At 39.9% G+C, this 21559-nt stretch overlaps 1 protein-coding gene across 3 annotated transcripts in view; it reads right to left on the reverse strand.

Moving 5' to 3' along the window:
• LOC113512197 (dynein axonemal heavy chain 1-like) overlaps nucleotides 1-21559 on the reverse strand; it is an 86129-nt gene that overhangs the window by 57127 nt on the left and 7443 nt on the right. For 2 of the 3 annotated variants that reach the window (XM_052893869.1, XM_052893868.1), the window contains exons 11-31: nucleotides 20780-20867; nucleotides 18877-19095; nucleotides 18147-18264; nucleotides 16497-16638; nucleotides 15548-15689; nucleotides 14033-14260; nucleotides 13271-13369; nucleotides 11944-12087; nucleotides 11283-11463; nucleotides 9479-9639; nucleotides 8113-8212; nucleotides 7733-7924; nucleotides 6736-6913; nucleotides 6076-6208; nucleotides 5288-5515; nucleotides 4635-4773; nucleotides 3828-4006; nucleotides 3223-3386; nucleotides 2481-2657; nucleotides 1598-1721; nucleotides 1057-1154 (exon numbers count right to left, since the gene is read on the reverse strand). In XM_052893869.1, the coding sequence (XP_052749829.1) occupies nucleotides 1057-1154; nucleotides 1598-1721; nucleotides 2481-2657; nucleotides 3223-3386; nucleotides 3828-4006; nucleotides 4635-4773; nucleotides 5288-5515; nucleotides 6076-6208; nucleotides 6736-6913; nucleotides 7733-7924; nucleotides 8113-8212; nucleotides 9479-9639; nucleotides 11283-11463; nucleotides 11944-12087; nucleotides 13271-13369; nucleotides 14033-14260; nucleotides 15548-15689; nucleotides 16497-16638; nucleotides 18147-18264; nucleotides 18877-19095; nucleotides 20780-20867 (3234 nt within the window). Of the gene's footprint in view, nucleotides 1-1056; nucleotides 1155-1597; nucleotides 1722-2480; nucleotides 2658-3222; nucleotides 3387-3827; nucleotides 4007-4634; nucleotides 4774-5287; nucleotides 5516-6075; nucleotides 6209-6735; nucleotides 6914-7732; nucleotides 7925-8112; nucleotides 8213-9478; nucleotides 9640-11282; nucleotides 11464-11943; nucleotides 12088-13270; nucleotides 13370-14032; nucleotides 14261-15547; nucleotides 15690-16496; nucleotides 16639-18146; nucleotides 18265-18876; nucleotides 19096-20779; nucleotides 20868-21559 lie in introns of those variants that run through there. The other variant, XM_052893870.1, reaches the window with a different exon arrangement.

The raw sequence follows: 21559 nt of genomic DNA on the forward strand, positions 1-21559 counted from the left end.
ATGATTAATTCCTGATGAATTCATCATGATGGGCTAACTGGCCTGTTTTCATCCTCATCGATTACCCTTCACTGGTGCCCCGCCAGCGTATCCCATTAACGTAGGCGGGGTTACCACTCCATTTTCATCCAATAAAAAAAAATACACCTGAAAGTCAACACAGTGGTTTCCAGGACGGCCCACGTGAAGATCGAGCTGGTTCGGTCTATTGCTAGCAATGAGGCTCTTAGTCTCCGTTCCTAACAATCCTTTATCCCCTGTGAAGGAGGGTTTTTTTAATGGATGATAATGGAATGGCAACCCCGCCTGCGCTACTAGAATACGCTGGCGCGGCACCAGTGAGGGATGATAGTTGAGAAAGAAAAGGCAGGTCAGTTAGCCCATCGTGATGAATAGACCACGATGGTTTCCAGAGGCGACCACCTAGAGGTCGACCTGACAGGATATATTGCTAGCAATGGGACTGGTAGTCTGCATTACTAATAATCCTTGTCCCCCCTGTGAGGGAGGGTTTTTTTTTCGATGGGTGAAAATGGTATGGTAACCCCGCCTGCGCTAACGGGATAAGCTGGCGGAGCACCAGTGAAGGGTGATAGATGAGAATGAAAATAGGCCAGTTAGCCCATCATGATGAATTCAACAGGAATTAACCATGATAGTTTCCAGAGAGAACCGCGAGGAGGTTGACCTGGTTGGGTATATTATTAGCAATGGGATTCTCAGTCTCCATAACTAACAATCCCTTTCCCCCCTGTGAGGGAAGGTAGACTGAGTGTATATTATATTAAATCTAAAGCATATAAGGTACACTCAGACAGCCATGAATTCCATTTAACGCATGAAGCGTTACTGTTTCTTGAGAAAGAAGTCATAATACAACTGTTTTTTTTATTTTTTTTTTATTAAATCTTCTGATATATTCCGTATGAATTCTGTACAATAAAGATTTTACAGTACAATACAGTACAATTCTCATATTTTAATTTTATATATTATATATAATATTCTCATCTCTTTCTGTCTAGTTCAATTCTTAATTTGAAAAAGGCAACTTACGCCGCCAGTCCCTTAAAGAACTTGCCCATTGCCATGAAATCCAGTTGGTCGGAACAGTTGAATACCACGCACTGCACCGCTAAAGCTTTCGCCAAGTCCTGCGCAAAAACAATACAATATTCAATACTAATTATTTTTTTTATTAATAATATAAAGAGAGAGAGATAGAGAGATCTTAATGACACATTTGCCCAATAATGTGATAAGATTTAGCCATTAGCCTATTATTTGCAAAACTTACTTACTTTATTTACATGTCGATGATCGACAGTTACCACTATCCATTAGACGTACAGCATCTTGTTTGCCATTAGAATTGAATAAAAAAATTTCGTGGGCGAAAGAAGAGTGGGAGGCAGAGTGACAGAATAAACGTGTAATATCGTAGTCTAGTAGTTCGGTTAGTGAGAGACAGATGAACTTTGATGGTCTCAGGTTTAAAACCCTTGTGAATAAAGGAACGACAGGTGTGATTTGGTGATCTCAGTTCAATACATATTAACGTACTCGTAATGGGTGGACATGAGAGATAGGGATTTACCTTTGTGGTCTCCGTCTTGCCAGTGCCGGCAGGCCCGGCAGGAGCACCGCCGAACTTGAGATGCATGGCGCACATCAGCGTCAGGTAGCAGCGGTCCGTCAACGGCGTGATGACCAGCCTTCCACTGACACATGGACCATACCATATTATTTTGAGATATTGAGACAAATTTGATGACTTCCACGGTGAGAACGTTGCTTTGAGCAAAGAAAGTCCCAGGTTCCATTCCTGGTATAGCCAGTTTAAGAAATGAAATTTTCTGAATTTACACAGATGTGAATGTTCTGGGTTGTGTCTCCAGATATTCAATACCTGGATCCTCATAATATAGGATATCCTAGTTTAAGGATCAGGCGAGCGATAATGCCAGTAATCTTGTAGTAACAATAGTTTTCTTATTTTTGTTTTTGTTTTTATACAGTTTAGAATGGCAAACAAGCTGACGGCCCACCTGATGGAAAGTGGTAACCGTTGCCTATAGACATGAGCAGTACCATGGACACAACAGAGTATACTGTTGTGTGAAAACTGAGAATGCCAGTACAAAACTACTTATTCCTACACTAAAATCTTTGGCACTAAACCTCCATATCATCTGTAATGCTGTTTCTATCAATAGTCTTATCTTTATTCGGTAATTTTTTTTAACTCGTTACAGGGTTGGCAAAGAAAGTGAAGTGCAAACAAGTTCTCTTACACACAGCCACTTAGTAACATATCTCAGGTATGCACGCTGGTTTCCGAAGACTTTTTCTCTCAGATAGTACACAAAATAATTTATGTGCATTCTACAAAGACAAATATCTACGAATACATACACTATCTATCTAGTACAACAAACTAATCGTGCGAAGGTGGCGCCCGCCAGCGACAAGCCACGCACCTGTTCCCGAGGTACTCGTTCTGGTACGTGAAGACAGAATTGAGCGCCTTCACGTCACACCGGTTTTGGCTGAACTGGCGGTAGTAGGCCGATGTGTCTAGACGGTTCTCATCCTGGTATATCTCGGCCGACTCGCCCTCTTCCAGTGGGTACGTGTCGCGAACTATCTGGTAGTATCTGTCAGTCAATGTCATACATATGTTATCTATGGGGACAAGGACAGCAAAACCCTCCTATGAACTCGTTCTAAATTCTACAGGTGTGAAGTGTTTGATTTTTTGTTAATTCTCAATCATCATTAACAAATCAGCCGTTAACTGTCCACTGCTAAATATAGGCCTCCTCCTTGGGAGGTTTTGCCACTAATTGCCAGGCTTGGCAGGCGGATTGACAATTGCAGTTAATGAAATATGTAGTTGTATCTGTATATAACATTTAAAAGCAGGTGAGTAAGAAGAAATTTCTACAACTATTTGATAGATGTTGGTTAAGAGGTTATTGATCAATAGAAATCTCTAAACCCTTTCACTATATATTTAATAACCCCACTATACAGGCTATAAAGTACAAGAACACTTTTAAACAGCAATTACAATACAAATGTGCCGCATAAAAGATCCATAATCTGATTACATACTAGTTGAGATTCTCTCCCTCTCTCAAGGAATAGTTGTACACACGGTACCAAAACTGTCACTTTCTGTCTCTCTCTCGCTCTGTCAAAGACTGCTACGACGGGTACCTGAGCTGGCACATCCACTGGAAGTCGGTGACGCTCTTGACGTTCTCGTCGACGAGAGTCCGCGTGACATCACGCGCGTGTACTTCGATCACGATGAGCGCGCACACCACCTCTCGCTGGAAGAACGTCAGCTCACCCTTCACCAGCCCTCGCAGCCGGTCCAGCTGTGGACCATAAACTTCTTCAGTAACTTTTAAATGGAGCTACTCAATTCGTTAAGTAGCCCCACGACTTTTATACAAAATCTAATAAATTGTTTCCAGTCTGCAGGAATACCTCTATGCCACTCTTATACCTGTCGCAAAAGCATACATTATGATTTTTTTATTTTATTTTTTATGCAACTTAGAATAGCAAACAAGCTGACGGCCCACCATATGGAAGGTAGTAACCGATGCTTATAGACATAACAGAGTATACTGTTTCACCCATGATACCCCAACATGCGTTGCTATTCCTAAGGCTTCAGGTTTTTCCTTTGTACATCACTATATGCTTAATCTTGGATTTTAGTTTTAAAGTTAGTGGTAAAGCAATTACAAACGTAACCAATAATGCTGGTGTGGTTACCATTCTATTTCCATCAATAAATAAAAAGTAGCAACCTGTTGGAGCATCTCCTCGTAGAAACAATCCATCCGGTAGTCTTCGATGGCCTGCTCGACGCCCGCAGTCCAGGCAGTCTGCGAGCCCGCAATGACGACTTGTCCGGGCCACCGCAGCACCCACTGCTCGCGCGGCAACGACCATAACTCCTCTAGCCCGGCCACCAGCGTCAACCGGACTGCATACAATATAGTCGTTACCATGCAACCCGCCTTATGGAGACTACTAAGAATACACGATAGTACACGAAGATGTAGAAATGCATTGTAGGTGGTCAGTGAGTGCAGGTGGCTCAGGACTGACAGTCCTTAATGCAGTCTATGTGGGAGGCCTATGTTCATCAGTGGACAGATGGTGGCTGAAATGATGATGATGACACGTAGAGGTACAAATCCGTACAACAAGCTCAAAACTTAATCTCGAGTTTGGGAACAATTTCCTTTAGAAAAATTATTCAGTTTCACTGGCAAAGCACTCCCTTAAGACTGTTAATGATTTAAATATCACCTTATATAAAAAAAATTCAAGAAGTGTGTAATTGGTAGATTGTAGGAAGTCATTATTAATTAACAGTAGATACCGCTTTTTTATAAAATGTAAAATATTTGCATGCCTACATCTCTTAAGGCAATTAAACAGGTACCAAAATAATACCACGTGGCTTTTGTAATAATTTTAAACTGTTTAATGTAAATAAACTCATTTCATTTCACAGATCTTGGGTCTAATCAAGTTGCCCACCCTTACTGTATATTTATCTACAATTATATTAAAAGCAAATAAATATAATAAACAGGTAATCCGACTTGTATGTCTCATGGTGTCTTCGAGTAGAAGCAGCCACTGTTCAACATTGGACGACGGGTAGAACTTGTATTTGAGGTCCACTATCTCGCCTTCGCTCGAGTGCATCTGAGATATCTTCAGATCCGCCTCAAACGTCACCTGACCAAAATTTATTAATTTATAACTCTGACGATAAGAATGAGAAAGAGGAAATGAAAAATATAAGTACCTATTTATTTTTGCTTCTCTCAAACACGAACACAAATTAAAATTGATTACTAAAATTACCTAAAGATATAATTTTAACGCAGGATTTAACCCTTTATCTCATACCCTGAAAGTGGAAGACAAGCATGGTCTGAATGATGGTAAATTAGTATAACTAAAGAGATAGTTCTTCACTGGTTCAGCCACCAATAACTGGAATGCGTGAGTATCTCGAGCACTTCATGTTCTCTAAAAACCGAGGAGAGCATTGTCAGTTCAGCTCCTTGTCTTCAAGAGTCCTAAAAGAAACATAGCTTGGCAATATTCTCGAAGCATTTCTTCATGTGGGGCTGCACAGCTTTCGAGTTCCTGGACTGCGAGATTATCTCCAAACCCTCATTGTCGCAGACGAATAAAAAACAGCTGCTTCAGCTCTATGTCTTTGACAATCCTGATAGGAGCGTACCTTGGCGATGTTCTCAAAGCACTTCCTTAGGTGGGGCTGCACGGCTCTCGGATTCCTGGACTGCGAGAGTATCTCAAGCAGCTCGTCGTCGCTGAGGAAGAAAAAGCGCGGGAACCGCAGCCGCTTAAGTTCCATGTACTCGTTAAGGCCGCGCGCCACCACCGCCAGCAGATGCCGTGCCTCCACTAGGCTGTCCATTAGCCGGCTGTCTGGGCAGATTATCATTATCTGCCAACAAAAATATCCAATATAATTTACACTAGCTTTTACTTACAACATCGTACACTTACAGGCGTGTAAAAGGTAATCACAATTCATCCATACCAAATATTAAAGGACTAAAAATTACCACTTTTCATCGGGTGAACGGTTAGACGGCGTAAGTTTACAGGGTACAGAGGAATAACACCTGAGTCCTCAGGAATGGCAACGCATGGGGGGTATCATGGGCAAAACAGTATACTCTGTTATGTCCACGGTACTGCTCATGTCTATAGGCGACGGTTACCACTTTTCATCAGGTGGGCCGTCAGCTTGTTTGCCATTCTAAGTTGTATAAAAAATAAAAAAATATTCAAAACAAACGAAATATTCAGTGTCAGCGTAGAACTAAATGGATATAATCTAGCTGAGATAGTCATATTCGAAGCCCCTCATATTAAGCTATCAAAAGCTATTATTTTCTTCAATCTAGTTCAATTTAATAGCTTATGAATGGGAACTATTCTTTTAGAATTAAAGCTAATAGAATGTTACTTTGGTAAATGTATAAATAAATAGATGCGAACTTTAGGACACGCAGCTGCTGAAGACATGATCCTCCTCCATATCCTCTCCATGGTACCGTACTTCTTAGCTTCCAGCGGGAGTTGTCGCGAAATGTCCTCGGACGTGAAAATGGGCTCCAGGTACATCCAGTCTCTATAATAACGGAATATAAGTACTGCTACTACTAGAGTGAGAGTATCGGTCTTTGGTATCATTTCTAGAATTTATAGGCTTCCTTCACTGTACACGAAGGTACTTCCTTCACTGTACATGGCTTACCGGAGGTTTGCTTTACATGTCCTCCATACCGAATAACATATTGGGATTATATTTTAAATAATCCGAACATAATGTTGAAAATTAAACATTTAGGCAGGTATAAGATCTTCCGAGTTGAATTCCTGGCCCGTAGTCAAACGGTAGACAAGTGAGATGCCACTAAAGTCGATGATGTATTATATTGTATTGATGATGTAAATTTGCAAATCCACCAACTGACAAAGTAACGTTGAAATTCCATGTATATATAATCTTTGTAAATTGTACGTGACACAAAAAACTCTATTAGAAATGATGATTCAATAGCAAGTACAGTAGAAGAAAAAAGTGTTATGTCCAAACGCAAAATCCATTATTTATTAAACAAGAATAAAAGAAAATTAAAGAAAAGGTATTCATACTTTTGGCACTCAATCCACTCGTCGACGACGCGCTGGGTGAGCCGCAGCTTGTCATCCCACTCCTGTATGCGAAGCTCGAATGCCGCCTTGAACGGACTGAAGCCGAGTTGCTGAGTCGTCATGAGGTGCTCGTCCAGCAGTTGTAGGGTTTCATCAGCTATCTTCATTATGAACGTGCCTACATGAGGGACAAAATGTATTTATACGAGGGTATCAGGAATACGATCTGTTAGTTAATAAGCAACTACTACTGGCTATAAACGATTAAAAGACTCACACGTTACCAATCCTTATAACATTATGTTCTTGAGTTACAATACCGAAAAATTTTAATCAAGGGTTAATAAATTGCAGAGAGACGTAAATGACCATGTACAAAGTCCTCGTTTGGTTCTTTTTGTAGTGGTAAACAATACAGTAGCTTTGCTTTTCATTCACAAATGTGAAAGATCAAAATACCAATGGTTTTTTTTATACCACTGAGGTGGCAAACAAGCATACGGCCCACCTGATGGTAAGCGGTTACCGTAGCCTATGAACGCCTGCAATACCAGAGGAATTACGCGCGCGTTGCCAACCCTGAAGAAACCTCTTTACCCCCCTTTTGAAGAACCCCATGCTGTAGTCTCTTGGGAAAACCTCGGCAGGGAGCTCATTGGTCATCAATGGTTTCAACCTTTAACCACACTTGGTGCTTCGCCTTTTCTAAAATCTCGAGGATCGTTATCAGTACATCTCTATTGACATCATTCTGTCCAATGATTAATTAATCAGGCCATGTTTCATCAGCCTCGAGTGACACTTACCTTAATAAAGAGAAGCACCATTGGCTTCCACCTTTACTCACACTTGATATTTATCAACCTGTTCTAAAAGCACAGCTACGATGTCCAAGGCCTTATTGTCCGGTATTGGATCCAGCAACTGTACAATCACATAACTCTTCCTAGCCAATCTTCTTTCACTCACCTTTCCTAGGAAAACAAGCGGTTCTCACCGGTGGCCTTGTAAGGCGTAATGTCCATGGTCTTGTTGGACCAGTCTGCGAGCATTTTGTCCAGGGACTGCTCGATCACGTACTCCTTGCTGGCCAACTCGCCGATCTCAGCGATCAACTCGCCGTGGGTGGCTACGCCCTGCTTGAGACACATCTGGAATGTCTGCTTCTCGTTCATTGTCACCGTTATACCTAAAGAAAACGGTAATCTGTCATCCTCTGATGATCTCTTAAAATATTCTAAGGATGAGAAGAAGTATGGAGACTACAACGTCTATACCAAAACACACTTGAAAGACATTTACTCTTCCTTCCTCCACCATACCTTTCACCTACGTTATATGAAGATAAATTAAATACAGCAATAGAAAATATTTGACCTGCTCTTTCCATGAATTCATTCCAATGCCTCTCCTTCATACCAGGATTACGTACTGCTTGGATTATGGGTATCAATGGTCTGAACTCGTCAATGTCATCCTAAAATGTGAACACACATTATTTAACCTCCAATTAATTGAATATTTTAGGGTTCCGTTGACAATAATGAAACAATGATTGACGATTTTCGCGAAACAGTCACAAATAATAGACCATTCAGGACGAAATAAGAAAGATTGTTAGTAATAGAGACTGTAGTCCTCATATCTAATAATATTAAGTTGACCTCCATGCAAGTCTAAAGGAAACCATCGTAATTGATTCTAGGCGAATCCAGTACTATATGGCAACTCATGTCATAGTCCTGTCGTGACCACGACGTGGTGCAATCCACGTGGAAATGTCGGCAATACAGAAGCAGATATGTAGGTACCTTTAGGATTTTTTTAATGGATGAAAATGGAATGATAATCCCGCCCGCGCTATCGGTATACACCGACGGGGCACCAGTAGAAGACGATAGGTGAGAATTAATGCAGGTCAGTTGGCCCACCATGATGAATTCGACAAGAATCAACCATGATGGTTTCCAGGGGAAACCGCGTGGAGGTCGCCCTGAAAGGATATATTGCTAGCAATGGGGCTATTAGACCTCATTAGTAGCAATCCCTTTCCCCCCGGTACCTTTAGGTTTACCTGTAAAAGTTTTTTCATCGCGTTAAGTCCTCATGGCATATTAGTTCCTCATCATTACTTATACAATTAGTATAGACAGGAATACCAATACTATACCCAGTATAAACAGGAATACCAATACTATACCCAGTATAGACAGGAATACCAATACTATACCAAGTATAAACAGGAATACCAATACTATACCCAGTATAGACAGGAATACCAATACTATACCAAGTATAAACAGGAATACCAATACTATACCCAGTATAGATAGGAATACCAATACTACACCAAGTATAGACAGGAATACCAATACTACACCAAGTATAGACATGAATACCAATACTACACCAAATATAGACAGGAATACCAACACTATACCAAGTATAGACAGGAATACCAATACTACACCAAGTATAGACAAGAATACCAATACTACACCAAATATAGACAGGAATACCAATACTACACCAAGTATAGACAGGAATACCAATACTACACCAAGTATAGACAGGAATACCAATACTATACCAAGTATAGACAGGAATACCAATACTACACCAAGTATAGACAGGAAGTTCATAAAATTTTATTACTAGCATCTGTATACCCTATTTTACAGCAAATAAATAAATTGTAATGTAAAAAAACATATTGAAATGTAAAAAAGTAGAACATACATACCCGTATGGTGGTGGCGACCATCTGCACCTTTGGTAGGTCAGCGAAGGTGCGCACACACTTGACTATGGTCTTGTAGTATTCGTTGACGAGCGGCTCAATGGTGTCAGCGTCCACGTACATTAAAGGGTTGTCGAACCACACCTCTCGTGCTTTCAGGAAATCTTTAAAAATACTAAGGGTGTTAAAAGGCCATATTATACTTAAATTCATCATAATTAAATTAAAAATTAAAATGTATTTATTGGAATCATAAAAAGTTACTATTGTAGGGTAGTGTACGATATTATTTAAAGCCACATTAGTTAAAAATAACTGTGTCGTGGCTGTCAACGCCCACCTCCTCAAGGCAGAGGCGCTAGCGTTTCAGTAGAATAAATTAAACTGTTAATTAAACAAAGAAAAAGCATGTACATATAGCACATATATATGTTATGTGCCCAACATACATGGGAATTGCTTTGGTTAATGTTCTAGTAATATTACGCCCTTGCGGAGTAGAGAGCGTTAAAGTGAATATCTGAAGACTATTTTATAGCAGTGAGAAGTGATGGTGCTTCAGACAAATCAAAGTTGTCTCTATTAAAAAACATGAAGGAAATATACGAAAATCATAATAAACTCTCAAAGAAATTGTAAATTACAGTAACGTCACAATATATCCGTCATAATAGGTTGTCTGGAAGAGATTGCTTAGCAATAAGACCGCCTTTTGTACTACACTATACGTATTGAAAATTGTTCAACAAATCCTGTTATGTTGGTGCAATAAAGTGTTAAATAAATAAATAAATATCCAGAAAGAAAGATATTTTTAATGGGTTAAAACGGAATGGTAATCTAATTTCGTATAATGTAACCAAATAAGCTATTAGCACATCTCTTTAAAATAATAATGACAGCGGGAAAATAGAAATTAACAAAAAATCATAGATAATTATTATGAAAAAATTTATAATTGTGGAAGAAGCGAAAGAGGTTTGTTTGAATCGAAACATTTGGCGTTCCATTGTTTCTGCCTACCCTAATGGGAGACAGGCGTGACGGATATGCATGAATGTATGTATATTTTTTGTCAATAATACTAAAATTTTCAAAACTATGCAGGCCCAACTAGATAGACTCTTTATTGTTTCCTCCAAAAGATTACAATAGTAAACTTATTATAAATATAAACAATTACAAGAAATAATCACAATGAGAAAACAATGGGCGACCTTATCGCTAAGAGCGATCTCTTCCAGGCAACCTTTGGATGGAGAGGAGTAATTATGAACAATTTGATGGGAGGCACGATGAAAAATTTTGTTAGTTCTAAATATGGGAGATGTGATGCATATAATAATATAAATATTATCCCTACTCATTATTATATTTATATACATACACACACACACACATATATATATAACTAGCATATATACAACTAGCAGCATAACTACAATGTTATTCAGTGGCGATTATATAGCTTCATTGTACTTGAATGGTGGAGCATTTAATAAATTAGTAGTATTCCAATTCATCATAACAGCTTTTAACTGTTCACTGCTGACCATAAACCTCCTCCTTGGAGGGTTTTGCCAGTAGTCGCCATGCTTGGCAGACGGATTGGCAACCGCAGTTAGGCTTTAGAGATGTTTTAAGAAGGATGTTGCTGTCTATCCTTCGCCCTCCCTTAGTCGACAGTCGACTCTAACGACATCCACGGCAAAGGAAGGGGTGGCCTATTCTATGCCGGAACCACACGGCTAAATATTCCAATTGTGATGGCACAACTATTGCCAGGCTACAAAAATCATTGGCTAACCAGAAGCGGTGACCCAAAGGTTCCTGTAGGGCTCAAACTCCTTCACGAGGCGGTTGAGGTCCGCGAACGGCACGACCGGCTGCCCGAACAACTTCTGGCGTTGATTGAGGACCCTGCCCCAGTCTTGAGCATCTTTCATGCCCTTCCATGCCTTCTTTATGTCGTTTGCTATTTCGTGTACCTAAAATTTTACGTCGTAGTCCAACTTCAAAAGTGGGATATTACAATAAAATTACTGAGTACTGGGAGTCGAGATTTTCATGTCCAAAACGTTAGCAAAGGACGACTGCATCTTAGGTATTGTATTCATTGATTGCAACAATCATTTACCATCAGCCGAATCGTATGTCTGCTTCATTAGGGTACAAAATCTTTTTTTTATACGACTTAGAATGGCAAACAAGCTGACGGCCCACCTGATGGAAAGTAATAACGGTCGCCTATAGACATAAGCAGTACCATGGAAATAACAGAGTATACTATTTCGCCCATGATACCCCCCATGCGTTGCAATTCCTGGGGACTCAGGTGTTATTCCTCTGTACCCTGTAAATTCACGCCATATCCCCCACCCTTCAAACCGAAACACAGCCATGTTAACACAACTGCTTTACGATTGAAACACGAATGGAACAGAGGTACCAAAGCTCTGGAATATTACCTTAGTGAAATCATTCTGCAGTGTAAGCGCCATGCATTGTGAAGTGAACATGTCAATTTTGTCAAATAGAGTCTGCTCATCCTGCTGATGAAGCTTCCAAAACTTCTCTTGCTCTTCCTCAAGAAATTCTGTAGTGGCTTCTACCTATAAGCAAGATTCAAAGTACGTCATCATCGTCACCATAAGTCTTTCACATCTAATAGCTGTATATGGATCTCCCCAGTAAAAGAGAATATTAGCTAACGATTAGTCCATGACGATAGGACTTAGCTAAAACCTTATGTTTTAAGTTTCTTGTTACTTACACTTGTACATGATGCTTTGCATCCTAGTCGACTTTTAAGATGCATATCCATAGAGGTACTATGGAACGTAGTATGGGTAACAAACTAATAACCCAACCAAACTAATCTCTCCTCCTGTCTCCTGTAGACATAATAGTACCATAGGCACCATAGAATATACAATGTACTCTATGATAACCATAATATCTCTCATGCATTTCCATAATTGAGGACTTCATATCTAAGGATTCATATTTATCTTTAAGTCGATTGCTTGGGCACCTCTGTCCCATTCGTGTTTCAACCGTGAAGCAGTTGTGTTTGCATGACTGTGTGTTTCGGTTTGAAGGGTGGGATATGGCGTGAATTTACAGGGTACAGAGGAATAACACCTGAGTCCTCAGGAATGGCAACGCATGGGGGGTATCATGGGTGAAACAGTATAGTCTGCTATGTCCATGGTACTGCTCATGTCTATAGGCGACGGTTACCACTTTCCATCAGGTGGGCCGTCAGCTTGTTTGTCATTCTAAGTTGCATAAAAAAAAAAAAAAAATTTTTATGTTCGACTAGCCGCCCGTCCCGGCTTCGCACGGGTGGACATTTTTACAAAGTGGTTATTGTGACATAACGCTAATAGTTAGACATATAGTATCGCGAAGTTTTTTGTAGTTATTGACCATTATGGCTGCACACGCGACGGAAGCTTAAAAATTTAGTAACTTCTCCCGTTTTCCCAACATTTCTCATCACTGCTCTGCTCCTATTGATCGTAGCGTGATGAAAAGTATACTATAACCTGCCCAGGAGCATGAAAAATAAATGTAACAAGTTTCGTTAAAATCCGTTGAGTAGTTTTTGTTTTTATAACGAACATACAGACAGACAGACAAAAATTTTACTGATTGCATTTTTGGCATCAGTATCGATCATTAATCACCCGCTGATAGTTATTTTGGAAATATATTTCATGTACAGAATTGACCTCTCTACAGATTTATTATAAGTATAGATTTGTTTGTTCCAACAATCCGAATATTCACCTGTTTCGATATATTAAGTGGCCACCCGATCGCCTCCCACAGGAGTTTAAAGTCATCGTTCTCCAACGGCACAAAGAAGACGTCCAACACTTCGTAATCCTAAAAATTAACAAGTTTCGTTTATACTTTTATTTTTATTACCCCCCAAATAATATACAAGCTGGTATCCACTTGATAAAAAGTGACAACTACTGCTATAGATATGAGCAACTGTATAGACCTTTAGTAGATCCATTTTTAATTTTTTGATGGAGAAAAATTGCCATTCCTGAGAACTCAGGTGTTATTTGTACGCTGTTAATTCACTGCCATATCAAACTGCCCTTCAAACCGAAATACAGCCATGCAAACACAACCGCTTCACGGTTAAAACACGAATGAAACAGAGGTTTGGGCAAACGACTTTTGTACACAGTCTCTCTCTGATAAATTATAATATTCTACCTAGTTGGACTACTTCCCAGGCTTTTATACTCCACGTTTAATGAATACATTTGATATAGGGGGGAAAGGGATTGTTAGTAATGGAGACTGAGAATCTCATTGCTAGCAATATACCCAACCAGGTCGACCTCCTCGCGGTATTCCCTGGAAACTATCATGGTTCATTCCTGTTGGATTCATCATGATGGGCTAACTGGCCTGTTTTCATTCTTATTGATCACCCTTCACTGGTGCTCCGCCAGCGTATCCAGTTAACGCAGGCGGGTTTACTATACCATTTTCACCCATCAAAAAAAATACATTTGATATAAAACCCACCGTGTGAACCTTCTTCATGATATCATCCTGGGTCTTCAGCGCAAAGGGTATGGACTCCATCCACTCCCTGATCTCGAACACGTGTTCTATCGTATTAGGCTTCTCCCCGAGGCGTCGCATGATGCCCTTGTACGCCATTACCACATCTTCCACGACCAGCCTCACCTCCTCGGCCCACATCGTTAGTAAGGCCTTTATTATGTCTGACCGCTTCGTCACTAACATTTGCTGTAAAGACACGCTTTTGGTCAATCAATCGATTGAGTATTTGGAACTAACTACACCCTGAGGTTTTACCCATTTTACTGTAGTTTTTTTTATATCACTTAGAATGGCAAACAAGCTGACGGCCCACCTGATGAAAAGTGGTAACCGTCGCCTATAGACATGAGCAGTACCATGGACATAACAGTACACACACATACTGTTTCGCCCATGATACCCCCCCTGCGTTGCCATTCCTGAGGACTCAGGTGTTCTTCCTCTGTTGTTTAGTTTTGCATGTTGGCAATATTAATGTCATCTATGGTTGCTACTATGAAATTGGCAATTGTCTAAACTTGTTCTGGGGGGAAAGGTATTGTTAGCAATGGAGTTTAACAGCCCCATTGCTAGCAATATGCCCTATCAGGTCGACCTCCACGTGGTTCCTTCTTTTCTTGTTGATATCGTCACGATGGGCTAACTGACCTACTTCATCCTCACCTATCATCCTTCACTGGTGCCCCGCCGGTGAATACCGATAGCGCGGGCGGGGTTACCATTCCATTATCATCCATTAAAAAAAAATACTCTCGTGTATATTATATATTCTTTATTGCACAAAAAACATACAGTAACAACAATAAGTTAATAACAATGTTAGCAAAGGCGAACTTATCTCTAAAAGAGATTTCTTCCAGTCAACCTAACGCAGTGGCATAGGAAGTTTAAAGTCAGTTTAAACTCATATTAAAGTTTGTTGAGTTGATTGTAAACAAAGAATCGTTAATACGTAGAAGTTTTTCTTATTGAAAAGTTGTACAAATGAGATGAAATCAAAGCATCACTCCAAGACATGGTGGAGATGTATGGATAAGGATTTAGAATTTTGGATAGACACTTGTAAAGGTTGATAAGGAAAAAATACATGCTCAAAACCTTGAATAAGTAAGGGGAAAGGGATTGTTAGTAATGAAGACTGAGAATCCCATTGCTAGCAATATACGCAACCAGGTCGACCTCCTCGCGGTTCTCCCTGGAAACTATCATGGTTAATTCCTGATGAATTCGTCATGATGGGCTGACTGGCCTGTTTTCATTCTCATCTATCACCCTTCACTGGTGCTCCGCCAGCGTATCCCGTTAGCGCAGGCGGGGTTACCATACCATTTTCACCCATCAAAAAAAAAACCTTGAATAAGTAGGAATCAATAGAACTACCAAAGAAAGTCAAGGAACAATTGGAAATTGAGTATTAAGGTCCCCTGTAATAGGGATACTAATTATTTATTTATTATTAAAACTTTAACTTACCTTTAGAGTATCGATGTTAAGCGCAAACGGTCCTATATTGATGTATTGTGGCAATCTCCATATAAGATCTTGTTTTGCATCATAATGCATCTGCACTTGCTCGCGGATCTCCGACGCAGAATGTTTCTCTTGACGGAAGTTCCTATTTAGTACAATATGACCGACTTATTTATTTTTAACAGTATAGTGTGTGGGCATCAAATGGAAACACCATAAATTTCACAACATACGTTTAATAACGAAACGGAGTTACATTTTGAATTCGCGGCGTAAGCGCGCGAGTCTGTGCGACGCGTATAGACATACTGAGTGCCGGTCGATTACTGGCTAGCGGCGGTGCCCTGCTAAGCTAACGGTAGCGCACGGAGGGAAAGGGACTGCTAATAATGGAGACTGAGAATCCCATTGCTAACAATATACCCAACCAGGTCGACCTCCTCGCGGTTCTCCCTGGAAACTATCATGGTTAATTCCTGATGAATTCATTATGATGGGCTAACTGGTTTGTTTTTATTCTCATCTATCACTCTTCACTGGTGCTCCGCCAAAGTATCCCGTTAGCGCAGGCGGGGTTACCATACCATTTTCACCCATCAAAAAAAACGCATGAAGGCGGGGGAAAGAGATTGTTAGTAATAGGATCTAACTGACCCACTGCTAGTAATACACCCAATCAGGTCGACCTCCACGCGATTTCCCTTGGAAACCATCGTGGTTAATTCTAGTGGAATTCGTCATGATGGGCTAATTGACCTGCTTTCATCCTCACCTATCATCTATCACTGTGGCCCCGCCAGCGTATACCGATAGCGCAGGCGGGGTTACCATTCCATTATAACCCATTAAAAAAAGGTATGATGGTGCCAAGAACAATAGCAATTTATTTTTATATCGCAACCATATTTAAATCGTGTCTCCATCTCGTTTCCTAAAGAATTAATACACTTACTCGACATACTCTTCGGTATCAAGCACAAATATCTCTTTATAACACTCGTACTGACGCAAGTACGCTAGCAGTGGGATGATAGCCTTGCGGTACGCAATCAGCAGTCTTTCCCGGTACTCCACCACGTTAGGCTCCATTAGACCTGGATACACCAGTTAACAGTTTGCCAATATACAAGGATAATATTTGCAACTAGCTGATGCCCGCGACTTTGTCCGCGTGGTATTTGTTATTCTTTCGATTAACATTTTTAACCTCCTTCCTGTAGTGAACTATGTCTGGGAATACTGGACCAAAATTAACAAGTGCCGTGTCGTTCTCACTCTTTGTCTTAGATCAAATTTACTTAGGAAGGTAGTGTACTAAGCTGTATAAGTTACTATAGTTTTTTAACTATCGCACGGGAACTCTTTAATTTTCCTTTATTGTACAAAAGTCGATTGCTTGGGTACCTCTGTCCCATTCGTGTTTCAACCGTGAAGCAGTTGTGTTTGAATGGCTGTGTTTCGGTTTGAAGGGTTGGATATAGCGTGAATTTACTGGGTACAGAGGAAAAACATCTGAGTCCTCAGGAATAGCAACGCATGGGGAGTATCATGGGCGAAACAGTATACTCTGTTATGTCCATAGTACTGCTCATGTCTATAGGCGACGGTTACCACTTTCCATCAGGTGGGCCATCAGCTTGTTTGCCATTCTAAGTTGTATAAAAAAAAAAGTATCTAAAATGTTGACCGGGAATGTAAATGTACCACCATGCAAAATGTCATTTAAATCGATTCAACAGTTTAGAAGATTAGCCCGTACAAACAGACAGACAAAGAAACCGAAAACTTGAAAAAATCTGGATGTGTTCTGTTTCACTTCTAACATCCCCCTGACTCGGTTTTTTTTTTCTATGTACAGTTTTATTGTAATAAATAAAGACAAAACAATTCACAGGACCGACGACAAGCAAGACTCTTTATGGCAATTATGACATGTAATGCATCAGTGCAGTATGGAAATTAGAAAATAAATTTGTCTTCAAGTATTGTATATTGGATATGGCGAAGAATCAGAGATAATAGAACACTTGATGTATATTTGCAACTCATCAAGAATACGAATGTGTCCCTAAGGGTTGTTTATCTCTAGGGTCGGGGTGTTGCCTTGAGGGAGGCACACCCTACATATGACCCTAGGAGGTATGCGCACGTATCTGTGCCCTCCTGTGGTGATAGAGTGGAAGAGACATTCCCCACCCTAACTAAGAGAGGAAGCCTGCCCTACACCACCTACAGGGCAAACCGTCGCGTTGTATACTCGGTAGTCGTACAAACGGGTACCCGGGATCCAGCATACGCGCCTCGAGGTACGTCGTGTGGTTTTTAGTGGGTACGAATCCCACACACCCCAGCTGCCCTCCCTCCGGCAGATGGGACAATCTTGCTGAAGATTTTCCACACGATAAACAAAAAAAAGGGGTTGTTTATCTGAAGCCAGTAGACTCCACGTATTACAAAACACGGAATACCATAAAATCAAAATCTATAATTATTGTATACAGTACTTCCTACTTTTTACTTACACTAGATCCAAACAAGTAAGTACAAAAGATCCCAAGGGTTAAATAATTATAACTTCTAAATATGAAGCCAATATTATTACCTATAGATGTAAGGAACAGCTCTTTGTCAAAGACAAGTCCTGTCATGATCATCGGATGCACCTGAGGTATGAAGTGGCACCGGTACAGCATTTCCCGGAACAGTCGCTGGATCACCACCTGAACGTTGTTGATAGCTAATTTTACTACAGTAATCACTGTTACTGTTGATAGCAATATCCGTAATTCCCTGCAGAGAACAACTCTAAAAAAACCAGACACTGTAAAATGAAATTTAACCAGAAGGAGATTTTGTTCAAAGTCGTCTGGCATTATCACCTGTGTTTACCATTTTTACAATCAAGCAGATTTACCAACATAAATGTTATCATTATCATCATATCAGCCTTTAACTGTCCACTGCTGAACATAAGCCTCCCTCTTGGGGGGTTTTACCAATAGTTGTCACGCTTGACAAGTGGATTGGTAACCGCAATCAGGTTTTAGAAATGTTTTAAGTGGGACGCTGTTGCCCATTCCTTGCCCTTCCTTAGTCAGCTCTTACGACACCCACGGTATAGGAAGGGGTGACCTATTCTAGCATAGGCATAGAATAGGTCACCCTTCTTATCCTATAACATAAGTATATTCCAATTTCAATAATGAGGTATAAGTGAAACCGAATACTGTGGCTCAAAATATTCATGACAATAGAGTCAGAAATGCGCGAGTAATGCCACTATGCCTACCATTAAAAAAGCTACTAGTATACCAGAAAAAAAAGGTACCGACCTCGAAATGTTGAGGATTCGTGGTGTAATAAGGTCCTTCGGGAGACATCATGAGGTGGAAGTAGAAGAGAGTGGGTGTGGGCGAACGGAAAGGCGAGTTGATGAGATCGTTAGAATCCCATTCGAAGTCTTCCTCGCACGAGTAGGTACATAGGCATGGCGTCTCGCATAGAGCCACGAACATCGCCATCGACTGCTCGATGCAATATCGAAGCGCGTACTAAAAATAACACCGGAAACTTACAATAGAATAGGCAGGGTAAAATAATGTGTAAGGTATGGTACAAGGCCGTAGCTAGACCCAAGTTTAAGGCAGAGCAAAAGAACTTTTTGGTAGGACTGAAGCCATAATTAAGAGACATCAAAAAAGCGAATCTGTTTAATTATCTTGGGGCCTTACATTTTAAGGTAGGTTATTAGGCCTTTTAAGATAGGGAATTGCCTCTCAATGCCCTTCCCCCTATGCTACTACCATGGTATGACATGACACAACATACCATTTCAGCATTGCCAATAGTTACCACGCTTGGCAACCTTAGTTAGGATTTGGTGATGTTTTAAAAGGTACGCTGCTATCCATCCTTCGACAATTAAATGCCCTTAGTCACATTTTACATACTATTTTGACATTACTGATAAATAATTATAAATATATATATGACACGAAATAATCATAAAGAAGTCGAGAGGACCGATTGAAATGATCTAATTGTGGATTCAGGATGAATGAGTCTCTGTTTAAGACTCTTTTATACGCCGACGACCAAGTACTTTTTGCATCGTCGGAGTATGAATTACAACAAATGGTGACTATAATGAATGAAGCGTATGCAAGAAAAGGTATGAAAATAAATGCGAAGAAGACGAAGGTAATGGTTTTTGAGAGGAATGAAAGTTTAACGGCATGCCAGATTATGATAGGAGATGAAAAAGTGGAGCAAGTAAGTGAGTTTCTATATTTAGGTTCTTTGTTTACGAGGGATGGAAAGTGTGACAGAGATATTGAGAGGAGAGTAAAAGCGGGAAACAGTGTTAACGGTGCACTGCTCTCGATTATGTCAAGTAAAAATGTATCGAGCAAAGCTCGCCTTGCTATAATTCAAGGAGTACTGACACCAACACTCATGTATGGAAGCGAATCGTGGGTATGGCAGAAGAAGCATGAAAGTAAGATAAATGCTGTACAAATGAGAGCTTTGAGAAGTATGTGTGGTATTACTTTAAAAGATAGAGTAAGAAACAGTGTGATTAGAGAGAAGTGTGGACTGAAAGACGATGTAGTGACTAAAATCGAAAAAGGAATGTTGCGTTGGTTTGGTCATTTGGAGAGGATGGATGAAAGAAGAATTACGAAAGAGATTTATCGAACAAGAATGAATGGAGATGTCGGTAGGGGCCGCCCTAGACGGACGTATGTCGACCAAATAGGCGACGTGCTGAAGAAGGGCCAAATTAAAAGTACCCGTAACCGACGAGCGTGTATGACAAGATTGATGAATGTGGAAGAAGCGAAAGAGGTTCGTTTGAATCGAAGCATTTGGCGTTCCATTGTTTCTGCCTACCCTAATGGGAGACAGGCGTGACAGATATGTATGTATGTATGTAAGTCGAGAGGACATCTAATAATAGCGTTACATTCCATTAGTTAGTTGATTAGAATTATTTTGTTCCGCTACCAAAGACGAATATTGACTTTCAAAAGATTATAGAACTTCTGATAATAATAATATAAACTTCAGGTAATAATAGTTAATCTTCAAATGTTGACAGTCGCACGCATACTAGTGGTAAAAGAATTAAACAAAATAATTCTAATCCACTAACTAGTGATATGGACTTCCACAAAATAACTCACAATGCAATCATTATATTGACTTATCCATTAAATTTAATATTTCACTAACCTGCATGCGAAATCTGACAAGTTGCATGAAACGACATAGCTTGCTGATGCTATAAAACTCCCATTTCTTCTCATATATATTGTACCATCTGGTAACATGCATAATAAAAATGTTATAATAAATAATATTTCCAAAAAGGCAAAAGGACAGACTAGTAACATGTACAGATTTAGGATTGGATTATTAGATAAGCCACGAATTATTTATACTCCCGAATGATACGTGGCGTCCATTTACTATATCTAAATGAGACAAAGAAAGATGCAAAGAAAGCCAGTTCCTGTGCTAAACTAACCTAAATTAACTCTCGGTCATATGAGATAATATCTGATATAGTCAAATTATGATGCCTTAATTATAAAATCTAAACGAATTTAGTAAAAATAAAACCAGTTCAAATGGATATGTTAGTAAATTCATTTTTCTGATTAATCTATAAGAAAGACACCAAGACCAGAGGGAGACTTTGTACAAAAGTCGTTTGCTTGGGCACATCTGTCCTATTCATGTTTCTACCGTGAAGCAGTTGTTTATATAGCTGTTTCGGTTTGAAGGGTGGAATACGGCAGTGAATTTACAGAGTACAGAGGAATAACACCTAAGTCCTCAGGAATGGCAACGTATGGGGAGTATCATGGGTAAAACAGTATACTCTGTTATGTCCATGGTACTGCTCATGTCTATAGGCGACGGTTACCACTTTCCAATAGGTGGGCTGTCAGCTTGTTTGCCATTCTATGTTGCATTAAAAAAAACTAAATACTTAAACTACTTTTTATA

The sequence above is a fragment of the Galleria mellonella genome, unplaced genomic scaffold (genome assembly GCF_026898425.1).
Source record: "Galleria mellonella isolate WM207_F2 unplaced genomic scaffold, CSIRO_AGI_GalMel_v1 utg184, whole genome shotgun sequence".
Taxonomy (NCBI): Eukaryota; Metazoa; Arthropoda; class Insecta; order Lepidoptera; family Pyralidae; genus Galleria; species Galleria mellonella.